The 22,838-nt window shown below is 54.1% G+C and overlaps 1 protein-coding gene across 1 annotated transcript in view; it reads right to left on the bottom strand.

Moving 5' to 3' along the window:
* The window catches only part of SCN5A (sodium voltage-gated channel alpha subunit 5), an 88,213-nt gene that overhangs the window by 49,555 nt on the left and 15,820 nt on the right, over nt 1-22,838 (bottom strand). Inside the window, exons 5-13 of the mRNA XM_055557404.1 lie at nt 18,514-18,605; nt 15,099-15,338; nt 13,652-13,715; nt 12,354-12,495; nt 11,668-11,865; nt 10,479-10,658; nt 9,484-9,855; nt 3,785-3,917; nt 2,603-2,841 (exon numbers count right to left, since the gene is read on the bottom strand). Coding sequence (XP_055413379.1) covers nt 2,603-2,841; nt 3,785-3,917; nt 9,484-9,855; nt 10,479-10,658; nt 11,668-11,865; nt 12,354-12,495; nt 13,652-13,715; nt 15,099-15,338; nt 18,514-18,605 — 1,660 coding nt within the window. The remainder of the gene's footprint in view (nt 1-2,602; nt 2,842-3,784; nt 3,918-9,483; nt 9,856-10,478; nt 10,659-11,667; nt 11,866-12,353; nt 12,496-13,651; nt 13,716-15,098; nt 15,339-18,513; nt 18,606-22,838) is intronic.

Below are 22,838 nucleotides of genomic sequence, written 5' to 3' on the forward strand. Positions count from 1 at the left end.
TCAGTAAAATGTTGTTTTTGTTTAATCACTGAGTCGTGTCCGATTCTTTTGCGACCCCATGGACTGTATCCTGCCAGGCCCTCTGTCCATGGGATTTCCCAGGCAAGAATACTGGAGTGGGGTGCCATTTTCTTCTCCAGGGGATCTTCCTAACCCAGGGATTGAACCCGTGTCTCCTGCATTGGCAGGCGGGTTCTTTACCACTGAGCCACTTGGGAAGCCCCATCAGCAAAATAGGGGTCATAATAATAGCATTTCCCTTACTGGTTGTTATAAAAAATTAGGTGTTCAACAAGTGTTAACTATGCTTATTAGAATCTCTTTGTGTATTAATTTTTAAAACAGGTTCCAGGAACAGTCAGGTATAAATTCGAACTCCAAACCTGTATAAAGCCAATTCACAGACACAAGCTTCCAAGGCTTACTTTTTTTCAGCCCCTCTCTCCAGCCCTGACTGAGACTGACAACCTTCCTTCTTTATCATTTCCCAGGGCCAGCGTGTGAATTTTTTTAGTTCACCACTGTATTGAATGTAGGGTCATATTCTTATGGGGCTCCTCCGTTCCAAACCCTACTTGCACTGTCCCAAACACAAGTCTTGTCTCTGCATGATCACTGAAATCCAAGCCCCCCAAATTACTCGATCAGCACCTGTCCCACCCCCTAAAACAACTACAGAACGATTTCCCACGTTTACTGCTACGGTTTTTAAGTCCCTCTTTGTTTTTGGCACTTGGGGATTTTTGTTTTGTTTCCTTCTCATGAACTTTGCTATGTGTATCAAAGAATATTTGCTATATTTTGCCATAATTTGCTATAATTTTGCTATATTTTTAATTGTTTTGTAGTTGGAGACATGTCAGGTTTTCTTGTCCACAGTATTGCTAAAAGCAGGTATTTCATTTGCCTTTTACCTTTGTTTATGTAATGGGCTAGTTAAGTCTATCAATCTTCTCCTTTATGGAATTTGTCTTTAGCGACATGCTTAGAAAGGTTCTTTTCACACCAAGATTATTTACCCATGCTTATTTTTGTGGTTTTGTTTCTTTACATTGAATATTTAAACCATCTAGAATATATTAACTGCAAGACAATTAAAATCTTACATACTAACAATAAAGCTATCCAAACAGGAAAGAAGAGCTGTAATCCAACAACATGACCTATTACTAATAATTTAACCACAAGTTTAACACAATCGCAATTCAGTCACAACTTAGTGGTCCAGGGAAGCCACCTGTGCTCTTCATCACCTTGACTAATGGCTCCGTCCAACCCAATGGTCACATTCCATTAAGACTGCATTCAGCTGAAACCCTACATAACCACCACTTGGAGACCACCCAACACAAGGCCAGCACAATAGTGCAACGAGACTCCTACAGACTGAGAGCTAGCTTTTCCTTCTGTTTGTATACAGAAGAAAGAAAGAAAAGTAGAACCACAGCAAAATAGACTCACATTTGTGAAAAAATGTGAACAGACCCTGTAGAGAATTACCTAGAGCTCTGGATATGGAAAGTAATAAGGGAAAACGATCCTCACACTCCACAGTGTAGGAGACCTGCCCGCCCGTGGGGGCCACTGTGGAGCTGGGACTGAGACAGACTGGGCTGGGTCTGCAAGAGGAGACGGCTTGGACTGAATGAGCCCTCTGCCCACTCAACCTCAGCAATGACCCCAGGAGCTCCTTCCAGAAGCCAGTGGGCTCTCTGCAGCCCTGCCCTGGGATCTGCTGCAGCAGGACCAGCAGGACCCTGTCCCCTAGGGTCAGGAGACAAGAGCCACACGCCAGCCCAGTATGTCACCTCTCTGGCCTCAGTTTTCCATGTTTAGGGTGAAGAGCTAGGACTTGATTTGGTGTCAAGAAAAAAAAAACCAGAATTAGAACTGACACATTCTGACTTCCAGGGATAGTCTCTTCAACAACAACAACAAAGATAATAACCACAGCTATCATTTATTTTGAGTGTTTATTGTTTATCAAACTCTGAGCCAAGCACATTACACACATTATCTTATTCAATCCTCATTAGCTTCCTGAGTTTGATATTGTCATACTAATTTTACATTTATTACATTCAACAAATACTTACTGTACCAATTACTGAGACTAAGTAATTTGCTTGAGGTCATATAGTAAGACTGAGTCAGAATTCAAATCTGTCTCTGTCTGATTTAGTCACTCACTCATTCACCCAGTCATCCATCCATCCATCTCTGTGTCCTTCCCTTCCTCCTTTCTCTCCATCCTACCGTCCATCCATCCTTTCCCTAAGAGAACTGCCCCTTTTTGGCATATTCTCCTCCTCCATTACTGCCACGCCCAATGTCCCCACACATCAGGATCCCCTCAACTCACTTTTGTTTTCTAGCCTTTGGGCATCTTTATCCCTAACTCGCTTTCCCAACTGCATCGCCCAGCTCCTTGAAAGCTGATCCTGAGGCTCCTACCAGAACATCTTCCATAAAGATGCCTATCTTCAGAAGACCCTTTAGTGCTCTGAGTCCCTCCTCCCTCACCCATGAAGGCTGTGCCAGCTGGCCAAGAGCCCTTCACACCACAATGCCCATTTAAGAATTAGCTGCCAGCGGCACTTACCAGGTTTCCGACCTGCAGCATCTCCTCAAATTCGGTCGTCATGTTGTAGTGCTCCAGTGCCATGAAGAGCGTGTTAAGCACGATGCACATGGTGATGGTGAGGTCAGCAAATGGGTCCATGACCATGAACTTCACTTTCTGCTTAATGGACATCCACAGCGGGCAGCACTCCCAGATCAGGTAGTGCTGGGCGAAACGAATCCAGCACGGTGGACACCTGCGCTGAGACTCCTCCAGCTCTGGGGGCAGGGAGTGGGGAGAGCCAGTGAGCTGGCTTGTTTCTGTTGACTGCGTCACATAACTTTCCAGAAAAGCTGTATGATGCACCCAGCAGATGACAGGGCTGCTGCATAACAGGGGGACAGAAAGCAGGCCAGGGAAGGCTAAGGGGAAGAGGGGCCTGCATCCTGACTTCTTACTCTTGGAGTGTGGGAAAAGAGGGCCACAGGGACAGAAAGCCAGCATGGGTACGGGGAAAATGGGGACAAGACAGATGAGGACAGGTGTGGGCTCTCTGGATACAATACTCCCACACAGATGTGGGGCCCCTCGGGGGAGGACAGGCAGAGACAACATCTGAGATGGGCAAGTGCAGATATAAGGACACTCAGGACCCAAGAGGTAGGAACAGATGTGGATATCTGGGACATGTCAGGAGAGATGTGGGGGTGGTGGTGGTGCCTGGGACAGGAGTCATATGGGACAGGAGGGAACAAATCAGGGGGCTGGTACCAAGCTCAGAATGAATGAGATGTGGCATTGCCTAAAGTGGGACTAGCTGAGACAGATGTGGGATGCTTGGACTAGCCTGGGCTAGATGGGGAATGATGGGGAATAGGCTAGAACAGGTCTGCTTGGGGTGGGACGACCCCAGCAGACCTGGGGATACTCGGCAGAGGACAGGATGAGATCAGTGATCACCTGGGATGGGGCAGGGCGGCTGCAAGGACGTTTGGAAGAAACACAGGCATGACTCCTGAGGATGCCCAGGACAAAACAAGCTGGCACAGATGAAAAGACACTCAGGACAGGCTACAGAGACTGAAAAGTCTGGGACAGCTGTGGGGATGTCCAAGGCAGGCTCAGCAGCTAGGGCAAGCCCGGCTCCGGTCTGGATAATGGCTCAGACCAGAAGCGGGGGGCGGGGAAGGGGCGGTGTTTGGATGACGCCGGGGTGCTGACCTTCCAGGGCACTGGTGAGGACGCTCACTGCACTGAGGGCTCGCTGCCGCTCTCCTGGCTCCTCGAAGCCGTCCACACACGGAGCCTGGGGCGTCAGCGTCTGGGGCCTGCCCGGCTCCTCCGATGGTGTGGTCTGGGTGTAACCGGGAGATCTGCATCAGCCTGGGGATGGATGGGGGTCCACCTGGACCTGGGGCAGTTGCCCCAGACTCAGGCTGGGGAGGTCCCAGGGGGCCACCATAGGGGTCTTGATGTGACACCTGGCACTGGGCTTCTCTGCTCCCAGCTCCCTCCCAGTTAACACTTCCCCTCTCGACAATCATTATCCCCTTTGTTTTCTTTTCCTGCACATCTCTCATTAGTGGTGATTCCTGGGTGGGAAACGACATGTACTGAGTTCTTTAACCAGATGCTGTCATATACATTAGGACATATAAAAACGATCTGGGAGTCTTAATTGATCCCAAGCTCCCTAGAGTCATGAGCATACAGAAGCTGAAAAAAAAAAATATGTACCATGCTCTAAAGTGACATGAATAGAAGCATAAAGCACAATGCTTTGACATAGCTGGTCGGAGCTTTTGTGGAGGTAACTTAGCTGTATCTACTAAGAAAATTTTCAATTGGCTCTGAGTTCCTTGCCTAATAATCGAACTTCATAAATAATTATACACATGCAATCAAAAATATGCACGCAACGCCGCTCACTGCAGCATTGTCCCTAATACCATAAAAACAAAACAACTGATCAATAGGAAGAATGTTAAAATCAGTTATGGATACAATCCAACTCTGGACTCTGACACAGACAGTAAGGAGAGCAAGGCTGTTGCACGTGTGTTCCCATGGGAGCACTTCCAGGACAGTGTGATGAGAAAACAGGAAAAAGATCTGGAAGATAACACACTAAATTGTTAAAGTGGCTATATCCGGGGAGTGGGACTGTGTGGGGAGGGCAGGGCCTTTGACTTCTGCACTGTTAGATTTGTTTTCAACAAGCTTGCACCAATTTTGTAAGTAAAAGAACCAGGCCTGTGAATGGAGACGGCGTGAGTCCTGATGAAAAGAGGGGGCAAAACATACATTCCCTGGGCTTACTCAGAGCCTCCCACAGAACCAAGCGGGGCCCACAGAGGCTTCATGTCGTCATGGCCACAGTCTGTGAGCCCAAGGTGGGGCTGATGAAGGCACTGGGCTCTTCAGCGTGCAAGAGTGAGGCACTATAATCTCTGTGGGTCAGAGGGGAGATGGGGCTAGGCAATGCAGGGTGGGAGGGTCAGGGCCTGGGGTGGGGTAATACACTGATCTGGGCTCAAGTTAAGGTCAGCTTTTGTGATCCGTGGAATTGCCCTAAAGTGTTGCCTAGGGAGGTAGTGAGCTCCCAGTCATGGAAGTCTTCAAGCAGAGGTGCCTGAGAGGGATACATAGCTGGTGGAACAGCAGTACCCTGGGTCCAGTGCATCCACAAATCAGGCCAGCTTAACTCACAAGCATGTCTTAAATCTTCCCAACTTCTCTCCTCTAACATCTGTGATAGTTTGGGTTTTCATTCAGCAAATTTTACTCTTTCGTCTCCCACTGTGACTGAAGCAAAATTCCCTGTCCTGTTGGTGACACGCTTGCTTTTGGCCAAGGGAATGTCAGTGGACACGCTGTGAACAGAAGCTTTAACTGTCCTTGTGACATTCACCTTGTGTTCCAGCAATCCTCCAGGAAAAGAGCTTCCCCAAGTAGCTGCCACCCTTTCAGCTCAGGACAAACACCAGGGGAGCATCCCTGAGCCTAACCTATAGTATGGAGCCAGCCACGTGCAGTCTGAGGCACAGCTGCCTGGCCAAGGTCAACCTAGGCCAGGCAAACCATTGTCAACCTGCAGAGAAGTGAGCGTGAATTCTCATTTGTTGTTAGCCATTGGCTTTGGGGGTAGTTTGTTTCGCAGCAGTATTGTGGAAATGACTAATACACTGTTCTAGGGCATGCTCTCATTATCTCTTTCCCAAAAATACTACAACCGTCTCCTAACTGGCCTCTTCTCTCTCCTCTATTCTCTACACAGCTGAAAAAGATACCCTTAAAAAGTAAATCAGTTCATGATAATCCTTTGAATAACAACTCTCCCCCATCTTATTCATAGCAAATCCAAACTTCTCTATAGCTTACAAGGCCCTGCACAGTCTAGACCCTAACTGCTCCAACTCATTTTCTATTCCTGTTTCCGCCACACCGAGCCCTCCCCAGCCCTCTCATCCCTTAAATATGTCAAGCTTATTTCCTTCAATGCCTTTACACTTTCCGTTCCCTCTGCCTAAAGCACTATTCTTCGACATATGTGTGGCTGGCTCCCTAAAATCTTCTACTGGTCAATTTTAATGTTACCTTCACGGGGAGGACTTCCCCGTGTATTCTAACCAATAGCTCCCCACTCCCAGCCCTCCCCCTAGCAACTTTCTATCACATGATCCTTATTGGTCCCTAGAAATATTGATCAGTTTACTGTCTTCCTGACTATGATGCCAACTCCACGAGGTCAGAGTGCTCATCTGTCCATATCCTTGGTGCCTTAAACACTGGCTGGCACTCAACACAGAGGGCTGGTCCTGGGTAGATGTTGGATGGATGGATAAACACGCAGCAGCCAGGGCCCTGGGTTAAACTCTAGCTCTGTCCTTGAGATGACTGTGGGGGTGGGGGAGGGAAGGGAGAAGAATCTGTTCAAGGTGCCTCTAACACCTCCTCTGCCTTTGGGGCCAGGCACATATTCAGATATCAAGCAAAGCAAACCTTCACCCTCTGTTCCCAATTAAAGCCAGCTGTCGGTCGGGTCAGCTCTCTCCCTGTTGATGAAGCACCCACTTTGTGCCCGACACTGTGCCTTTTTTTCAGACTAGAACTGGGCAGGAGTGTCTCCAAGGGCCCCGCAGACACAGGGAAGGCCTCCTCAGGGGACTACAGCCCGCTAATCTCTTTAACTTTTCAAATAACCCCCTTGGCCTGCTAATCCCTTTAAGGTTACAAATGGGCCCCACCGAAGTGAGAATGGGTGAAGTCAGAGTTCCTGGTAATGAAGTGTTTGAACTTGGATTCCTCCCGACATGTGCAGTACAATGAGATGATTTTCTCCCTAATGAGATTAGGAAATTCTATTAGTGCTCCAGCTGCTGACCTGATTCCACAAGGCTGAGGCTCCAGGGCTGGACCTGCAGCCCTGGAAATCTGTGTTCCTGGGAAGTTGGACACCCCACCCTCCAGGTGATGGCCAGGGGCCTCCCCAGACCCACCCAGGAGCTACGGTCTCCCCCAGTGTGTTCCCAGGACCCTCTCCTTGACTCCCCACTCCAGAGCAGTGTGAGGGCCCCAGGCGCTCGGGGGGTGCTCCTGGACTTGTCACACCTTCTTGCTCTCTAATAACAATAATAGCTAATAGTAATGATCCCTTGAACATGAGGCAAGTACTGGTCTAAGCACCAGACAGGTTTTAACTCTTTCAGTCCTTGCCACAACTTTTTTTTTTTAATGCTCTATGATTCCATTTATATAACATACAAAAAACAGGCCAAATGAAATTCTGGTGTTAGACACTGGGATAATGGTTAACTTTGGGTGGGAAGGAGGGAGGAAACTGGGAAAAGGGACGCTGGGGGAGCATCTGAGGTGCTGGCCAAGTTTTCATTTCTGCATCAGATGGTACATGCTTGGCTCACCACAACCTGCTGATGTGGATATTAATTTTATTTCTACTTAACAGGTGACAGGGCTTCCCTTGTAGCTCAGTCGGTAAAGAATCTGCCTGTAATGCAGGAGAGCCCGGTTTGATTCCTAGGTTGGGAAGATTCCCTGGAGGAGGAAATGGCAACCCACTCCAGTATTATTGCCCGGAGAATACCATGGACAGAGGAGCCTGGCAGGCTATAGTCCATGGGGTCGCAAGAGTCGGACATGCCTTAGCGACTAAACCATCACCACCAGCAGGTGAGGACACGGAGGCACAGAGAAATTCGCTAACCCGCGCAAAGTCCCACAGCTGCAGCGCCCATCTGAGCCGGAGCAACAGGCTCTCTCTCCAGCCTGCCTCCACCTTCCTGCTCCGGTTTCCCTGTCTTGTCCCGCTTCCTCAGAAAGTCTGCCCTTCTCCACCTCCTGCCGGCCTCAGGGTCTGAGCCGCACATTTGCCCTTCTCCCGGTGGGCTGCTCCGAGGCCTTTGCTGGGGGGCAGTGGTCAGCAAGGGCACTTGATGACCGGCTGGGCGGTCACCAGCCCGTCATGGGATCGGCTGACTGAGTGATCAAAGCTCTGACTAGCTCTCACTATCTGGCACCTCTGTCCCCGTCACCTCTCTGACAGTCGCTCCAACACCTCTCCCCTTCCCTCCCTGGTTTCCTGCACCCTGCCCTCATGGTGTGTCCTCCTGTATAGGAGGCATGCTTCTGCCTCAGGGCCTTGGCACTTGCTGTTCTTTAGGCCTAGAACATGCTTCCCCCAGATGATGCAAAGACAGTCCGTTACTACGTTGTTATCACCACATCAACATATGTGTGCATGTCCTGAGTACTTTATGCACATTAGCCCTTCATCCTGACGTCAATCCTGAGGTGGGTGTTTTATTTATTTTTGGCCAAACTGTGCAGCATGAGGACCTTAGTCCCCCAGCAGGAATCAAACTCATTCCCCCTGCAATGGAAGCCTGCAGTCTTAACCACTGGACCACCAGGGAAGTCCCTGAGGTGGCTGTTTTAAATCCATTTTACAGACAAGAGATCTGAGGCGCAGAGAAATAAAAGAACTTGCTCACAGCCATCCAGCTGGTAAGCGATGAGGCGAGATTCAAATCCAGTTTGTCTCTAGAATCTGAGTGCTAACCTGTCTGCCATAACCACCCCCCCCACTTGCCTCCATTAAGTTGTTGTTTTAATACCCTGCAGTAAGGAGGTTTCCCTTTCTCTCTTTCCTACTTTTGTTCTTCCATAATACTTAGAGTTTGGGCTAGTATTCCCCGACATTTACCAGTTTGTAAAGCTCTGAAATACTTCAAACTTGATGAGGTTCTTGTTGCCCAGAACCTAGGAAATGTCCCCTTGCCACTCTGGCCCTTCTCCAGATTGTCCAGGGTCCACAGCCCTCCCGGGCCCACCCCGGGCACACACAGGGCCTCCAGAGCACCGGTCTTGCCACTGCGGTGTCTCGGTGCCTGGCTAGTTGCTAAATGTTTAACTCTCATCCCTGTTTATCACCATTATATGCACATATTCGTTCATTTGTTGTTTAGTTGCTAAGTTGTGTCCGACTCTTTCACGACCCCATGGACTGTAGCCCACCAGGCTCCTCTGTCCATGGGATTGTCCAGGCAAGAACACTGGAGTGGGTTGCCATTTCCTCCTCCAAGGGATCTTCCTGACCCAGGGATCGAACCCAGGTCTCATGCTTTGGCAGGCAGATTCTTTACCACTGAGCCATCAGGGAAGCCCTGATATGCACACATATATATATATATATATATATATATATTTTTTTTTTTTTTTTTCTTCTTCTTCTTTCTTTGATTTGTGTCTGTCTGGAAAGTCTAGGAAGGAGAGATTTTTTTTTGGTAGCCCAGCACACAGTAGGTGCTCAGTAAATACTTGGCAAGTACTTTTAGACCTGGCTGTGGTGAGCAGTCTGGGAGATGGGATGTGCCTGGTGCTGCGCCGTGGGGCGGGCTCACCGTGTCCGGGGGGCGCTCCAGCTTCATAGGGTGGAGGAGGTGACTCCCTGGGGAGGTGGCCTCGGGGTCTCCTGCCCCCAGCAAGGAGACCACCCCATTACAGTCCACAGTGCTGTTCCTTTTGCCGTTGAGCACGTGGCCGGGAGTTGAGGTCCCAGGACTGGGCTGTCCCTGGGTACTAGGCCGCCGCGGGGGCCAAGGCACCAGCAGTGATGTGCGGTGGCTTGCGCTGTCCCCGGCGGTGCTGCTCTCATCGTCCGCAAAATCTGCCTCGGAGCCCAGGTCCCGTCGGCAGAAGGTGAAAATGCTCCCGCGGCTGGAGTGCGGCTTCATGGAGGTCCTGCTGAGGCCATGGGTGATGCTGAAACGATTCTGAAGGCATGGAGAGAGGACATGGCTGGGACAGCGTTTCACGTGCTCCCGGCCTGTCACTCGCGGTATTGGCCCCGGCTCAACTTGGAGCACTGAGGGCTTCTGTCTGCCACATAGGAGCCGAGTGGGCTGAACTAGGGGTGCTCTGAGGAGGGGTGCAGGATTACAGGCAACCCTGCATTTTCTGGGGTCTCTGCTCACCTGAGGCCTGGGCTGCTGGGGCTCTGAGACTGAAGCTCATATGGGAAAGAAGCAGCAGAAGGCTCCTGATGGTATAGACAGGCCTGGCCGGAGCAGGACCTTGGCAATCAGCCACGTCCCTTGCTCATCTGGGCATGTCTGTGAGCTCCTACCAATCCACACAATGGGGGTGCCCCCCAGCTCCAGTGCTGGGGACTTAGCTGAGGTTGGGGATACGCTAACACCCAAACCTACCCTATCCCTCTGCCCAGGGCTTCTCCACTCTAAGAGTGGCCATGGGAAACAGGAGGGACTGGGAGGGGGCTCAAGGAATATTTTCCTTGGGGAGCAACCGTGGGGGCTCTGATAGCACTAGGCTTAGCATGATGGCTTTTGGATACCAGATCCATCCTGAAAGGGGCAGAGCCGCAGCTGGGGGTTACCACTGCTCGGGGACCATCCTCTGAGTCGGACTTGGGGAACTTGTCATCCCCACACTCTTCCGTCCCTGAAGACATTCGTTTTCTTCTCTTGCTCCTTCTCTCGTGGGTGGTTACTGGGGCCAATGGGGACATCTCCAAGGAGCTGCGGGACACGGTGTCCACACCCCTGATGGCGAGGGCCTGAAAAACGGTGGAAGAAGGGATGTCATGGTCATGGAGACAGGGTGCAGACTCAAGCCAAGGTAGGCCAGGCAACTATCAGCACCTTGGTTTTCCCCAACAGTAAGTGCACTTGCCCACTCACCCCAAAAGGGGGGCATTATGGAGAGGTATGCAAAGACAGACCCAGGATGTTTTGAGAAAGATCCAGATCCAGGGAGGAGGAGAGTAGTGGCGAAAGTGGACAGCTCATGAAAGAGTAGAGTGTTGGGCAGGTGCGACTGGGGGTGTTGATGAGCAGAAGTGACAGAACTGGAGGGCAGGGGATCTTCTAGAAGGTTTGGCTGGCCAAAATGGGTGCTGGAGGAGGTGGAATAGGGCAGTTTCTGGATGTCCTTGGCCTGGCTTCTAAAAGGCTTGTTCTGCAGTTAGCTGCCAGCACCCATGTGTGGGACTGTGGGGACAGCCACGTCAGCATTACCAGTCCTCATTTGCTGAGCCTGAGCCTTTGACCTTGGATCTTCCTATCCCAACAGAAGGTATCCCTTGACCAGGATAAACTATGTCTATGGACACAAGATTCGCTTTTACCCAGCATGCACTGGGCTCACAGTGACCGCTTTTAGCCTGGAGCCACCACCTTCATCCACCTGGCACCACTTCACCCGGAAGATACCATGGTCATAGGGAAGAGCTTTCCCCCAGCAGGCACCATCCTCACAAGGCCCACCTTTACTCAGCAGGCACCACTTACACCCACCTCATGAACAGGCTCTGTCTTCACTCAGCAGCTAACAAATTTTTATTCAGCAGACACCACATTCACAGGAAATATCTATACCCACCAGACACTTGCTTTATCCAGCAGGTACCAGCTTTACCCAGCATGCATCACTTACAGCCACCAGCTTTACCCAACATGCATCACACCCCCAGATACCAGTATGACCCAGCAGGTATCACGCTTGTAGGCACCCATGGTCAGGTGAAGGCTTGGGCTGGAGGTTCCTTGGCTGCACTGCTCACTCACCTCCTGCTCTTTCTTGAGCAACTCGATGGCTTCCTGGAATCGCTTTTCCTTCTCCTCTGTTTCCGCGATAGTGGCTTGGTTTTGCTCCTCGTAGGCCATGGCGACCACAGCCAGGATCAAGTTCACCAAGTAGAAGGAGCCCAGGAAGATGACCAGCATGAAGAAGATCATGTAGATCTTCCCTGCAGACCTCAGGGTCTGGAGGAGCAAGGGGGCAGAGGTCATCTTCACTGGGGCTCCATCTGGGTCATGGGCGTAAACTCCAAGTTGCCCAGCCTGGCTGTGCCAGGGGTTCAAACGGCCACAGCATGGGGAGGCAGTAGAACATGTCCCGCCTAAAGACAGAAGCATCTTAACCTACAGAGAGGGACCTACATACATGGGGCGCTGCCCCACTCGTGGGAGGAGGCAGAATGCTCCAGTTGACAGAGCAAGTGTTACATCACATAGGGTGAACTAGCGTCCCACTCACAGAGCACAGAGTGTCTTATACAGAGGGCTGGGTCCTTGGTCACACAGAAGGCAAGTTTCTCTGCCTGCTGAGCCCCGCCCCTCAGAGCCCTCTGTCCCCACTCTGTTCTGGCCAGTGGGGAAGCTGCAGGGCCGCCTGTGGCTAGTCACTTGTGCGGCCTGGGCCCTGCTGCTGGGCGCTCAGCCCATCCTGGCGGCCTTGCGCACCCACGTACCTGCTGGTAGAGGCGCTCCCAGCAGTCCTGTGTCATCAGTCGGAAGAGTGCGAGGAAGGCCCAGGCGAAGGAGTCGAAGCTGGTGTAGCCATGGTCAGGGTTCTCGCCTGCCTTCAGGCACCTGTAGCCCTCGGGACATGTCCTGTGGCCAGACGCACCAACTCTGTTCCATGTTGTGAGGGGGCCTCTGTCCCCAAGACTCTAGTTCCACACAGCGGGGTCCTGCCTTCCTGATTTTTCACACTGTGCCTCCCACCCGGGACAGGCTTCTCCTTTTCTCTTCATCTGTCTGCTGCCAGGCCTAAATCCAGCTCCCTCTGTCCACACGACATGCCATCCCAGCTGGTGTCTGCATTGCCTCTCCCCTCCCAGAGGAAGTGTCCAGGGCCTGGCTCAGGTTTCTTCCCTGCCTGCCCACCCCAGGGGAGCTGGGCACAGGGCAGACACTCAGGGGGAGCACTGAGGCTGAGCTGAATAGGCCAGACCCGGGCAAAGGCCAGACCATGGGGTTGCGGGACGACTCCAGGCTGGACAGGCTGGGGCCCGGCCATGTCTGGAGGGGACAGTCTCTCTCCCAAAAGGGAGCACTGGTCTGGAGCCATGAGTGGACTGTGAGACAGGATGGGGACAAGGGAAACTTGGCAAGTAGGAGGATGCAACCAAGGGGCCTCTGCGCCTTGCTAATGTGCTAAACTAAGAAAAGAAGACTTTCTCTTTGGCAACAAGAAGGGCTCTGGAACTCCACAGTCAGACGAACAGGCCTACTGCCCCACAGAGCACTCCCCTTGGTGAGGCTGTGTGGCCCTGTGGAGCAGTTACCTGCCCGAGGTGCAGGGGCACATCGGGCCCCGGAAGATTCATGTGGCACCGGGTGTCTCTGGGAGCCACACCCTGCTTGCCCTGGAGGAGAGTCTAGGCTGCCAGGGGAGGCCATACTTACTCTTAACCTGATGGACAGTTCAAGACAGAGAAAGTGAAGACTGGAAGGGGAGGGTGCCACCCTGGGGGGCTTTGGGAAGGGAATGGAGCCAGCGTTGGACTGGTGGGGGGCCCTGCAGTGCTTCCTGGGTCCTCTCTTCAGCATTCTGTCTGCCCTCCCTGCAGAGGTGAGCCCCCTTCTCTTTCTTTACCTCTCCCGGATGTCTCCCTGTGGGGGTGGGGGGAATCTTTCAGACCTGGCTGGGAAGAGAACCAGGGAAAGGTCTTGCTGTCCCTGGCGTCAAGGGCATAAACAGAAAGCACTGGAAGGAGAGTCCCCTGGCTGGGTGAGGTGGCCCTGAGGGGTGGGTGGTACATACCCAGCGTCGGAGCTGTTCCCACACAGTAACACGTCAGAGGTGCCATTCTTGAGTAGGTAATTTTCTGGAAGAGAAGCATCTGATAAGGAGGGGCGTGTGGGGTCCAGACTCCTGGGGTTTCCAACTTACGTCCTGGGTGTGGGGAGGGGTACAGAGGCACCGCTGGGTGTCTTCCGTCTGCTTCTCTGCTCCCGCCCTGACCTCTGCCCTCTGGCGAGGTCTGAGGCAATGCTGGCTGCTTCTCTGGCCTTCTGCTTGCTCCTCCTCAGTCACCTGTCAGTGTCCCCAGTGGACTCAGGCAGTCCCCACAGGGAACTTCTACACCTGCTCCAATCACTCAGGGGCCAACCTTGGTCATGACAGGCCACGAACTAGGAGGCAGGGGTCTGTTCAGACAGGGCTAAGGTTGGACCAGGTAAGACATGGGACACCAATCCCATTGCCTCCACTCTGGGGCCATCTATCAGTCCCCCTCCCGCCCCACTACCTGCCTCGGTCTTAGGCAGCAGTTTTCCAAGACCAGCAGCATCAAGCACCAACTGGGAGAAAGGCAACTTCCCAGAGATACCAACTCAGAAACTCAGGAGGTGGGGCCCAGCAGTCTGTTTCCCGGAACCTTCCCGGTGACTCTTGCATGCATGAAAAAAGTTTTGGAACTGCTGCTACATGGCCACAGCTGCATCACAAGCAGATTCACTCACAGAGCTTCCATCTATTTCATTTTTCCAAAGTGGACTGCTGGTGTAGGTTAGAGGCCTTGACTTCAGAATGGCCCTTGGGGCCCTTGTAGATGAGCATCTACCTTGTACCAGCATCTACCATCAACCTTTGGTCCAGACTGATGGCTCTAGACAAGGGGGGTTCTGGCCATCAGCATGGAGGATGGAGGTGTAACCCACACGGCAGTGAGACAACCGGAGGGGCCCGCATGGCTTTGCAGCATCACAGAGCTTGTCCTGGGCTGCACGCGGATGGAATTAACATCCTGACAAGGATTACTGACCTCAAGTGACAAAGCCCATGCCAAGCAGATGGGGTCTCCACTCTGAAGCCTCAAAAACTGTCCCAGCTCTGTTCCCCGACCCCTTCCCAAAAGAAAACCCTCCCCCTGCAGGCAGGCTGGTTTCTTCACCATTCCCGACCCTGCAAACATCGTAACTGCTGTTCTCCTATCTACCTCTCCATCCTCCTGCTCTTCAAGGGTCATGTCCCCGTGCAGCCCGAGAACTCAGTGCGAAGACTGCTCCTCTGCCGTCCTCTCTCCCGGAGCCCCAGAGGGCAGGGGTGGGGATCCCTGACACCCAGCCAGGTCTCTGGGGGGGCGAGTAGAGCTTGGATGTCCCCAGAAGGAGGCCTGTATGGGAGATGCCTGGCCCTGGGTGGGAGATGCTCAGCTCTGGTGGGGGCGTCAGAACCCTGCCAGGGGGTCACAGAGCCAAGTCGGCACCTGGGGCGTTGAGGTAGTCGTCCAGCGATGCCCAGATCAGGCCGTCGGCCTCCACGGAGCCGTTGGTGCCGTTGGTGCCGTTGAGCACCGTGAAGTTGCGGACACACTTGTGCCTCAGGTTGCCCATGAAGAGCTGAAGGCCGATGAGGGCGAAGACGCTGAGGCAGAAGACCGTGAGGACCATCACGTCGGCCAGCTTCTTCACAGACTGGATCAGGGCCCCCACGATGGTCTTCAGGCCTGGGGGAGGCAGGCAGAACGCGGGGTTACCCGCGGTGCCACGCCCCCTGCCCCAGTGAGCAGGGGCCGGGCCCGAGGGGCGCTGGGCCGGGCAGGCGATCATGAGGTGTGGGCACGGGAGGGAGGCCTCTTTTGGGTTTTTCAGACCAAAGCTCCCCCCTTCCTCTGCTGCCGAGATTCTGTCCTGATCCCCTGCAGCGGGAGCCCAGCCTGGAGTGCCTCTGTGTGTCTTCAGAGGGGCCTCGTTCTCTTTGCTCTCCCATAGCCAGATACCCGATATAAGCATGGAAAGTGCTGTTTCCTTGAAGGAGAAAACACTCGAAGCCTGTCCCTCTCTCTGGTCCCTTTAAATGTAGTCCCTGGGAAGGAGACAGAGGGCCAGGCCCATTGCAGGGCAATGGAGAGCCTTGGCCTTGACCCTGAGATGGGAAGAGACACAGCCATTCTCAGCAGGGGAACGTGTATGCCAGGCAGGTGCGTGTGGGGGTGTGGGATCCGGCAAGGCCGTGGTGGGGGATGTCCCAAGGAGCCTGTTCTGCCTCAGGTCACACTTTTTGGGAAAGGCTCAGGGGCGCCTGTTTTGTGTTTTCCTCCTATGCCCTGCGCCCTGGGGACTTGTCCCCGTCCACCCTGCTCCCCAAAGCTGAAAGGCCTGATGTGTTAGTTGCACGGCCCGTTCCCTGCAGAAGCCAGCACGTGTGGACGCCTTTGGTGTGACACTTGGCTGTGGGCCTGTGGCAAGTTCACAAGTTCGAGCAGAGCACAGGCAGCGAGGGAGCTTTTCTGCCAGCAGCGGGGACTCACCCCCTCCACCCCTCCTCCCTAGCCCTCCATCAAAGCGGCCAGATCTCAGATTAAGCCCCAACCATCCATCGTCCAGCCGGTTAATGTGTTAGGAGCACCCGTGTGGCAGTGCCCATGACTCAGAGACAAGGAGGCAGCCATGGGCAAACACGGGAGAGGGGAGAGGAAGTCCTCCCCATAGTGCCAGCAACGCTGCTGCCTGCCCGGGGCTCGGAGGCACTCAGCGTCCTCTGGGAAATCGTCCTGGCAGATGTTGGCAACTGCCTGGGCAGGGAGTGGACCTCAGAGGGGTCTGGGCCCGGAGTGGTGGTGGTGATGGGATTCATGAGCCCTCTGTAGTCCGGGACTATGCTTCATCTCTAGCGGAGCTTCTGGGACCCTGTGGTGGGCGTCTGCTTCTCGCCATGCCCACTGAAAGAGGCACGGGGAAGGGGGCAAAGTGAGCGGCAGTGGGCAGCAGCCCACATTTCCAAACTGGACTCTGCCTCCACAGCATCTTTGGCCTAAAGCACTCAGTTCAAGGCTCTGAACACCTCCTAGTCTATGGAGACAGTGTTCTTGGGAACAGTCAGTTGGCGACCCATCCCTTTAACCACTTCTCAGATTGATGAGAGTCCACTTCTGGCCAGGAGGATTCCAACCAGGGACAGGGGTTCTCTCTGAAAAGACCCAGGAAGGGATGGGTCCTGGCGGATCAAATGGGAAAGTCTCCCTCCACTAAAGTTCTAACAGGCTGGCTGAAGAGCCTTAGAAAACCAACCATTCTGATTCCTTCCCATTTTAAAGCAAAGGAGACTGAGGTCTGGAGACAGCCACGGCTATTAAGCCTCAGCGCAGGGGACAGCTCCTCCAAGGAGACTTCCATAATGCTGACCACAGCATTTTCCTGATGCTCACTTTCAGGAGCTGCTGTCTGGCAGCTTTTTAGAGATGCAGTGGGGCCGGGTTGGGAATGGTGGGCTCCCTCTCCTTTAACCCCAGGCAGAGAAACAGTTTCTTGTCACCCTTTTCTAATAAAACAAACTGGGGCACGCCTTTTCTTAATGGCTCTGGTCAGCGTGCTTTCCTACCTTTGCCGGGTGTGTGCTATGAAGTTCCCGGGGCCCTACAGGACAGACTCCGAAGTATCTGAGGATGTGTGTGTACCAAGGCCAATGACACCTGTTACGACGGTGGGGTGGGGGAGGCTTCGTGGGAGTTGGAGCAGCCTGTCCCACTCACTATGAGCTCTTAGCATGCCTGGGCCACTTGTGGGGAGTGTGGGGGCAAGTGGCTCCTGTGCTCAGCCCATGGTGGGATCAGAGCCAGAAGGAGCATTCTGAGGCTCAGTGTGAAGTCAGCATGAGTGGGGGCTCCCCTTATATGATAAATGAGCCCCGCCAGGGGAGACCGAACTTCAGGGAGCTCAGACCAGGGCCCCTGGCTCCCTGGAGGCAGCAACAGCCAAAAGCAGGCCAAGGGCCCAGGACCCATCTGCTTTCCAATTCAGGAGTGGATACCACCATCTGGTTCTGCCGTCTCTCCAGATCGGTGGCATACAAACTGTTTTCAGCTGCCTGCTCAAAAGAAGCGCCTGCTCCGGTTCTGAGTGTGGACAAGCTGGGAGGCGCCTCTGGGCTCTGACATCGTCAGAAGTCTTAGAGAATGTTCTTAGATGGATGGGGTTGACTGGCTTTCTGGAGAGGCCACCTGGGCCTTAGCAGCTTTCCCGGGGACAATTGCCAACATGTTGTCAAGGAGAATTTCTTCCCGAGGCTACCATGCACGGTTTGCTAAACGTCTACCGCACGTGCAGCGAGGGCTGTTAGACGCCAAGGCCCGGTGACACCTGTCCACAGAGTACGCTCTGATCACAGAATGGGGCGGGGTGCCAGCTGTGTGTGTATCACCCCAGGGGGCTCAGGGCAGGAACGGGGCGCTCAGCTGCGAAAGGCCATGCCCATGCTGTCTTTCTGGGCTCTGGGTGTGGTTTCCCTGCAAACAGCTCTTTTAGTGTCCTGATCGCAGGACGATGCTTCGAGGGGAAGCAACACACACATAAGCTTTGACCTCTTCCGATAGTTGAGTTCAGTCTGGGAAAGCGATCACTGTCCTGGGGAGAATTTGGGTTCAACCCAGGACCTTCCATGGTATACTCTGGGCCCCCGGGGATCTGTGGTGCTGGGCTTTGCTGGGGTGGGTCTGGAGCCCCTTTGAGGCACCGAAGGGACAACCGTGTCCACTGCCGATAGCCCCCACATCTGAGCTCTGGGAAAGGTACTCTGGGGACAGGCACATTCGGGGGGACCTTCCCGAGGGTCGCCTTGGCCCCCAGGTGGCTGGAAAGGCCCAAGCGAACCCCTCCAGCCTTGGCGTTTAACCTGATTTTCACCTGAAATGACTGATATAGTTTTCAGGGCCCGGAGGACTCGGAAGGTACGTAAAGCTGAGACATTGCCCAGGTCCACAAATTCAGTGGTGTATCTGTAACAGGGGAGAGTCACACACAAGACAGCGACAACACACCAGGGGGACACACGTCGGGGTGGGGGTGGGGAGACAGAGAGAGAGTCACTTGCAGCTGAGATCCGGGAGCAAAGCTGGGCATCTTACCTGGGATAACTGAAATAGTTTTTAGAGCTCTCAGGACTCTGAAAGTTCGAAGAGCCGACAAATTGCCTAGTTTTATATTTTCTGATACATACCTGCAGAATCAAACCACAGTTATTGGGAATTACAAAGCGGCAGCTCAGCCCACCCTCCCCGACCAGCCCTCTCTCTTCTCCCGCTCCCACAGGAAAGGCTGGGCTTGACCCGCGGCCTCCCCCAGGTCTTTTTCCTGCTCTCATCCCTCCTGCCATGGGGACCTCAGCGAGGATGCCGTAAGAGTGTCCACAGGGCAAGCTCCCAGGCAACTCTCTTGGTGACGGCGCTAGGAGGCGGCTACTCTGCCACATGCTCCATGCCACTGGAGACCGACGCACGGCCACACGGTGGGGTCTGGGGCTGGGGACACGGCCAAGAGGGAGACTCCATTTTCCAGGGGGAAAGTGATAAAGGAAGCAAGCGGCTGTCTGGCCCCATTTGTGCCCTGTGTCTTCTGCAGTGTCATGGCTCATGCCTTGAAGCTCTGACCTGTGGGACCCAGAAACCCTAGAAACCACTGTAGAGGCATGGCTGAGGTGTCTGAAGTTAGTCTGCTTGCTCCTTTCAACCACAGATCTCTGTGCACGGGCTGGTTCAGGAGTCCCTAAAGTCAGAAGGTGGCGGTGACCTGAGAACTCAGAGGGAGAAGACTTGCCAAGAGGATGCTTTGGAAGGCGAGATGGGAGGTTGCCCAGATGGTGCGCTCTTTGACTACGGGCAATGGCCAACAAAAGAAGAGGAAAAAAGCAGGTTGTGGAGTCCTAGGGATGTGCCAACCCCTCTCTCATGAGGCCACCTCTGTCTTGGTGTCCCCTTCCGATGGGTCTCCATGGGAGGAGTCACCTCGGGAAGTGAGCAGCCCTCCTGGGGATATGTCCTGCTCGGGCCTGAGTAGTGTTTAGCTGGGCTGAGTGGCCATGGGCGCAACTTGGACAACAGATTCATTCCATAGCCCCAGAAGGAAGGTGTCAGTCTCTGGGGGGCTGGGCCCACCCAAGCAGAACACAAGGACACGCGTGGATGGGTCCCATGACCAGGATGTCTGAGCATGGATGGATAGTGTGTGCCCGGGGCCGTTGGGAGAGTGGCAAGTGACTGGTGATATTTAATCAAAGGTTTCACATCCAAGGTGTCTGACATTTAACCGAAGGTGTCTGATGTTTGACAAAGAACAGCGGACTCTGGATGGCTCATGTGTAACCAAGTGTGTCCGACCCGGTGTCTGAGTGACATCAGCCCAGCGACGCTGGGTGAGTGTCGAGGGTGGGTTGACAGGGCTGATGGACTCACTCTGCCAGTCAATGTGGCCCTCCAGGCCCTTCCACTCTGCTTAGAGCTTCTGCGTGTGCCTTCAAGCTCTGGGGGTCTGCAGGGAGGGACGTGGCAGGCTGCGCCAAGGGACTCAGTGTCCTGAGGTTGGTCGGGTCCAGCCTGACCAGCGCTGACACCAGCTTCCTGTCCGTCCACTCACAGGGCTCCTCCATCCTCATGGGGCTCTGTGGACCAAGCCTGCTCCCTCCTCACTCTCCATATCCCTTCAGAGATGGGAAGTCAGCAGACTCATTCTCAGCAGAGCTTTCCTTCTGTCTGTACCAGGTCCTTTCTATGGTGTGGCTTCCATTTCTTCCACTGGACTCACAGCAGCCTGCAAATCTTTCTTGGGTGCGTTAGTCAGATACAGCCCTGGCTCCCGACGGGAGGTAAGCATCACCTCATCTGCTGATTTGGTTGAAGCTCCCTCTCCACTTTGGATGGCTAGTCCACTTTCTGTGAGGGCTCTGACCCTCAGGCCTCTGAGGGTCGCACATTCTCCTCTCAGGCTTGGACTCTGTCCTGATGAGGTGTGGCCAGGGGACTGTCAGGATGAACCTGAACCACTGCCAAGGTCGCTGTTACATGGAAGCCACCGTTCCGGCCTGCAGGTGGCTCTGGGTCCATTTTCTGCGGCTACTCCAGTGGGTGTGCCCCAGAACTGAGTTTTCTTGCTGAGGACACGGGCTTCAAGGCTGTGTCTCCTGGGTATAGGGAATGGGCAGAGAGCTGTGCCAGAGAGGGAGCCAACTACTTCAGTCTCTTGTCCCTTCCAGACCCTGCCTGTCCCCTCGGGTCTCCAGGGAAGCCCTGCCCATGTCCTGCTTGGATTTAGCCAGTCTGTGCCTGTCCCAGTGTAGACCCTGCCTCCCCACCCCCTAAGGGTCCCTAGCAGCAGCAGCGCTTGCCCTCTGGTCAGCACCTGCTGGGCACAGGGAAGCCAGGACCCCAAGGGGTGTGCTCCCCATAGCCTTCAAGGCCAGCGGCGTGGCTGAGAATGGGGCGGGGCCAGCAGCCAAAATACTGAGGAGGAAGAAGCCTGGAAGGCAGGGTGCAGGGCAGGGTGAGGGCAAGGTATGTCTGTGAGCACGTCTGTGACACGGGGGGCTACTGCCTCTTTTACTCGACCCAGAACCTGGTGCCTGACTACTTCCCATCTCGGGGCCCTAGACCCTCACCAAAGCCTCTCCTGGGGCCCTGGAGTACGGCAAGGCAGGAGAGACCCTATATCTAGCAAAGGGGCAGCTTCAACAGTGCCCCAGAGCAGGGGGGAGCAGAGATCTGTGCTGCCCAGATGCTCCATCGAGCCATTCCACTCTTTCTGCGGGGGCCGAGCCTCAGGGCAGGGGCAGACAGCTGGGGTGGGATCACGGGCCCTGACACAGAAAGAGCAGACGGTGGTGGGTGAGAGTTCTACCCCATCACACCAGCCCCAGTGCGAGACGCTTTTGGAAGCTGAGGAGCCACGAGGAGGGCAGAGCCCGGCTTTGCTCCTGCTCAGCCCCCATCCGGTCAGGCGGCCCTCCCATTCCAGGCAGACGGCCCCTCCTGGGCTGCGAGGCAGAGGTACAGCCGGCACGTTAGCTGCTGCGGTGATTGCCACCCTCTCCTCTCTGCCCTCCCTGCCTTCCCTTCCAGGTTTGGTTTCCATAACAACTTCAGAAGGTGGGAGGCAGCTGGTAATGCCCAGCTGAAAGGGGGGCCACAGGAAGAGCTCCGGCTGGAGGGTTGCAAGTGGAGCCTGACAGGCTTCCTGGCACCCTCCTCTGACCCTCCACTCTAAAGTGGGTGGGACTGGGGATCAGGTGCAAGCCTAAGTCAGAAACATCAGATTGGGGTGCTTCTCAAGGTTACAAGTTAGGAGACCTGGTTTGAGTCCCTGTGTTGCTGCTGATTCATCCTACAATTTGAGGCAAGGGGTAGGCTCTCTTTGAGCCTCAGTTTCTCCATCATTAAAACGGAGGGGAGGCGGGGGAATGTCACTGAACAGAGCTTTCCTGCCACTCTGATTATTCTAGGAGCCCACATTACTGAATCGCTTTGGTTCTAGCAGAATGCTTTTCACTGCATCACCACGGCAGTAATTCACTGTTTTTGCAAAGCAGGAGCACCGTCAATCGAAGTGCTGGGCCAGTCTAGCCCAGAGAGCAAATCCAGCATTCCAATGGGCCCGGGCAGCCCCAGGGGAAGTGAGCAGGCCATTTCTTGTGAGACATTCAGAAACGTGGAAATTGTCTGGTCGCCGTGGAGGTTCGCTCTGCTTTTTCAGCCCAGGGTCAGTGTAGAATGAGGGCAGGAGGCCTTGGTGAGCAAGGCACTCCTGCTCTGCGATTCTGAACGAAGGGAGTAGTTTCCCTTGGGGTTCTGTGGAGGGGGTGGGCGCTGACCTGGATCCTCTCACGAGACAGGCAGGAGGACTTCCTAAGAGCTAGATGGAGAGGACTCGGAGCACCGCCCAGAGCCACAGGCTGAAGACAAGGCAAAGCCTGGCTCCTGACATCAGACAAGGGGCCCAGGGTTCTGGGCGTGTTGTTGCCATAACCCAGTTCTCTGCTCAGGCTCCAGGATAGGAAGGTAGGGAAGGCTCAGGCAGACGCGGTATCCTCCTCCTGTGACTTCAGGCCCTCAGGGGTCTGTGGATCACCGCCCACCTCCCGCAGGGCACCTGAGAGCCTGGGCCTGGGGATCCTACTCCACTCTCATCAGTCGTGGCTCAGACACAGAGAACGCTACCTCCCTTCTCACACCTTGGACTTGCCT

Source organism: Bubalus kerabau, chromosome 20 (genome assembly GCF_029407905.1).
Source record: "Bubalus kerabau isolate K-KA32 ecotype Philippines breed swamp buffalo chromosome 20, PCC_UOA_SB_1v2, whole genome shotgun sequence".
Lineage (NCBI taxonomy): Eukaryota > Metazoa > Chordata > Mammalia > Artiodactyla > Bovidae > Bubalus > Bubalus kerabau.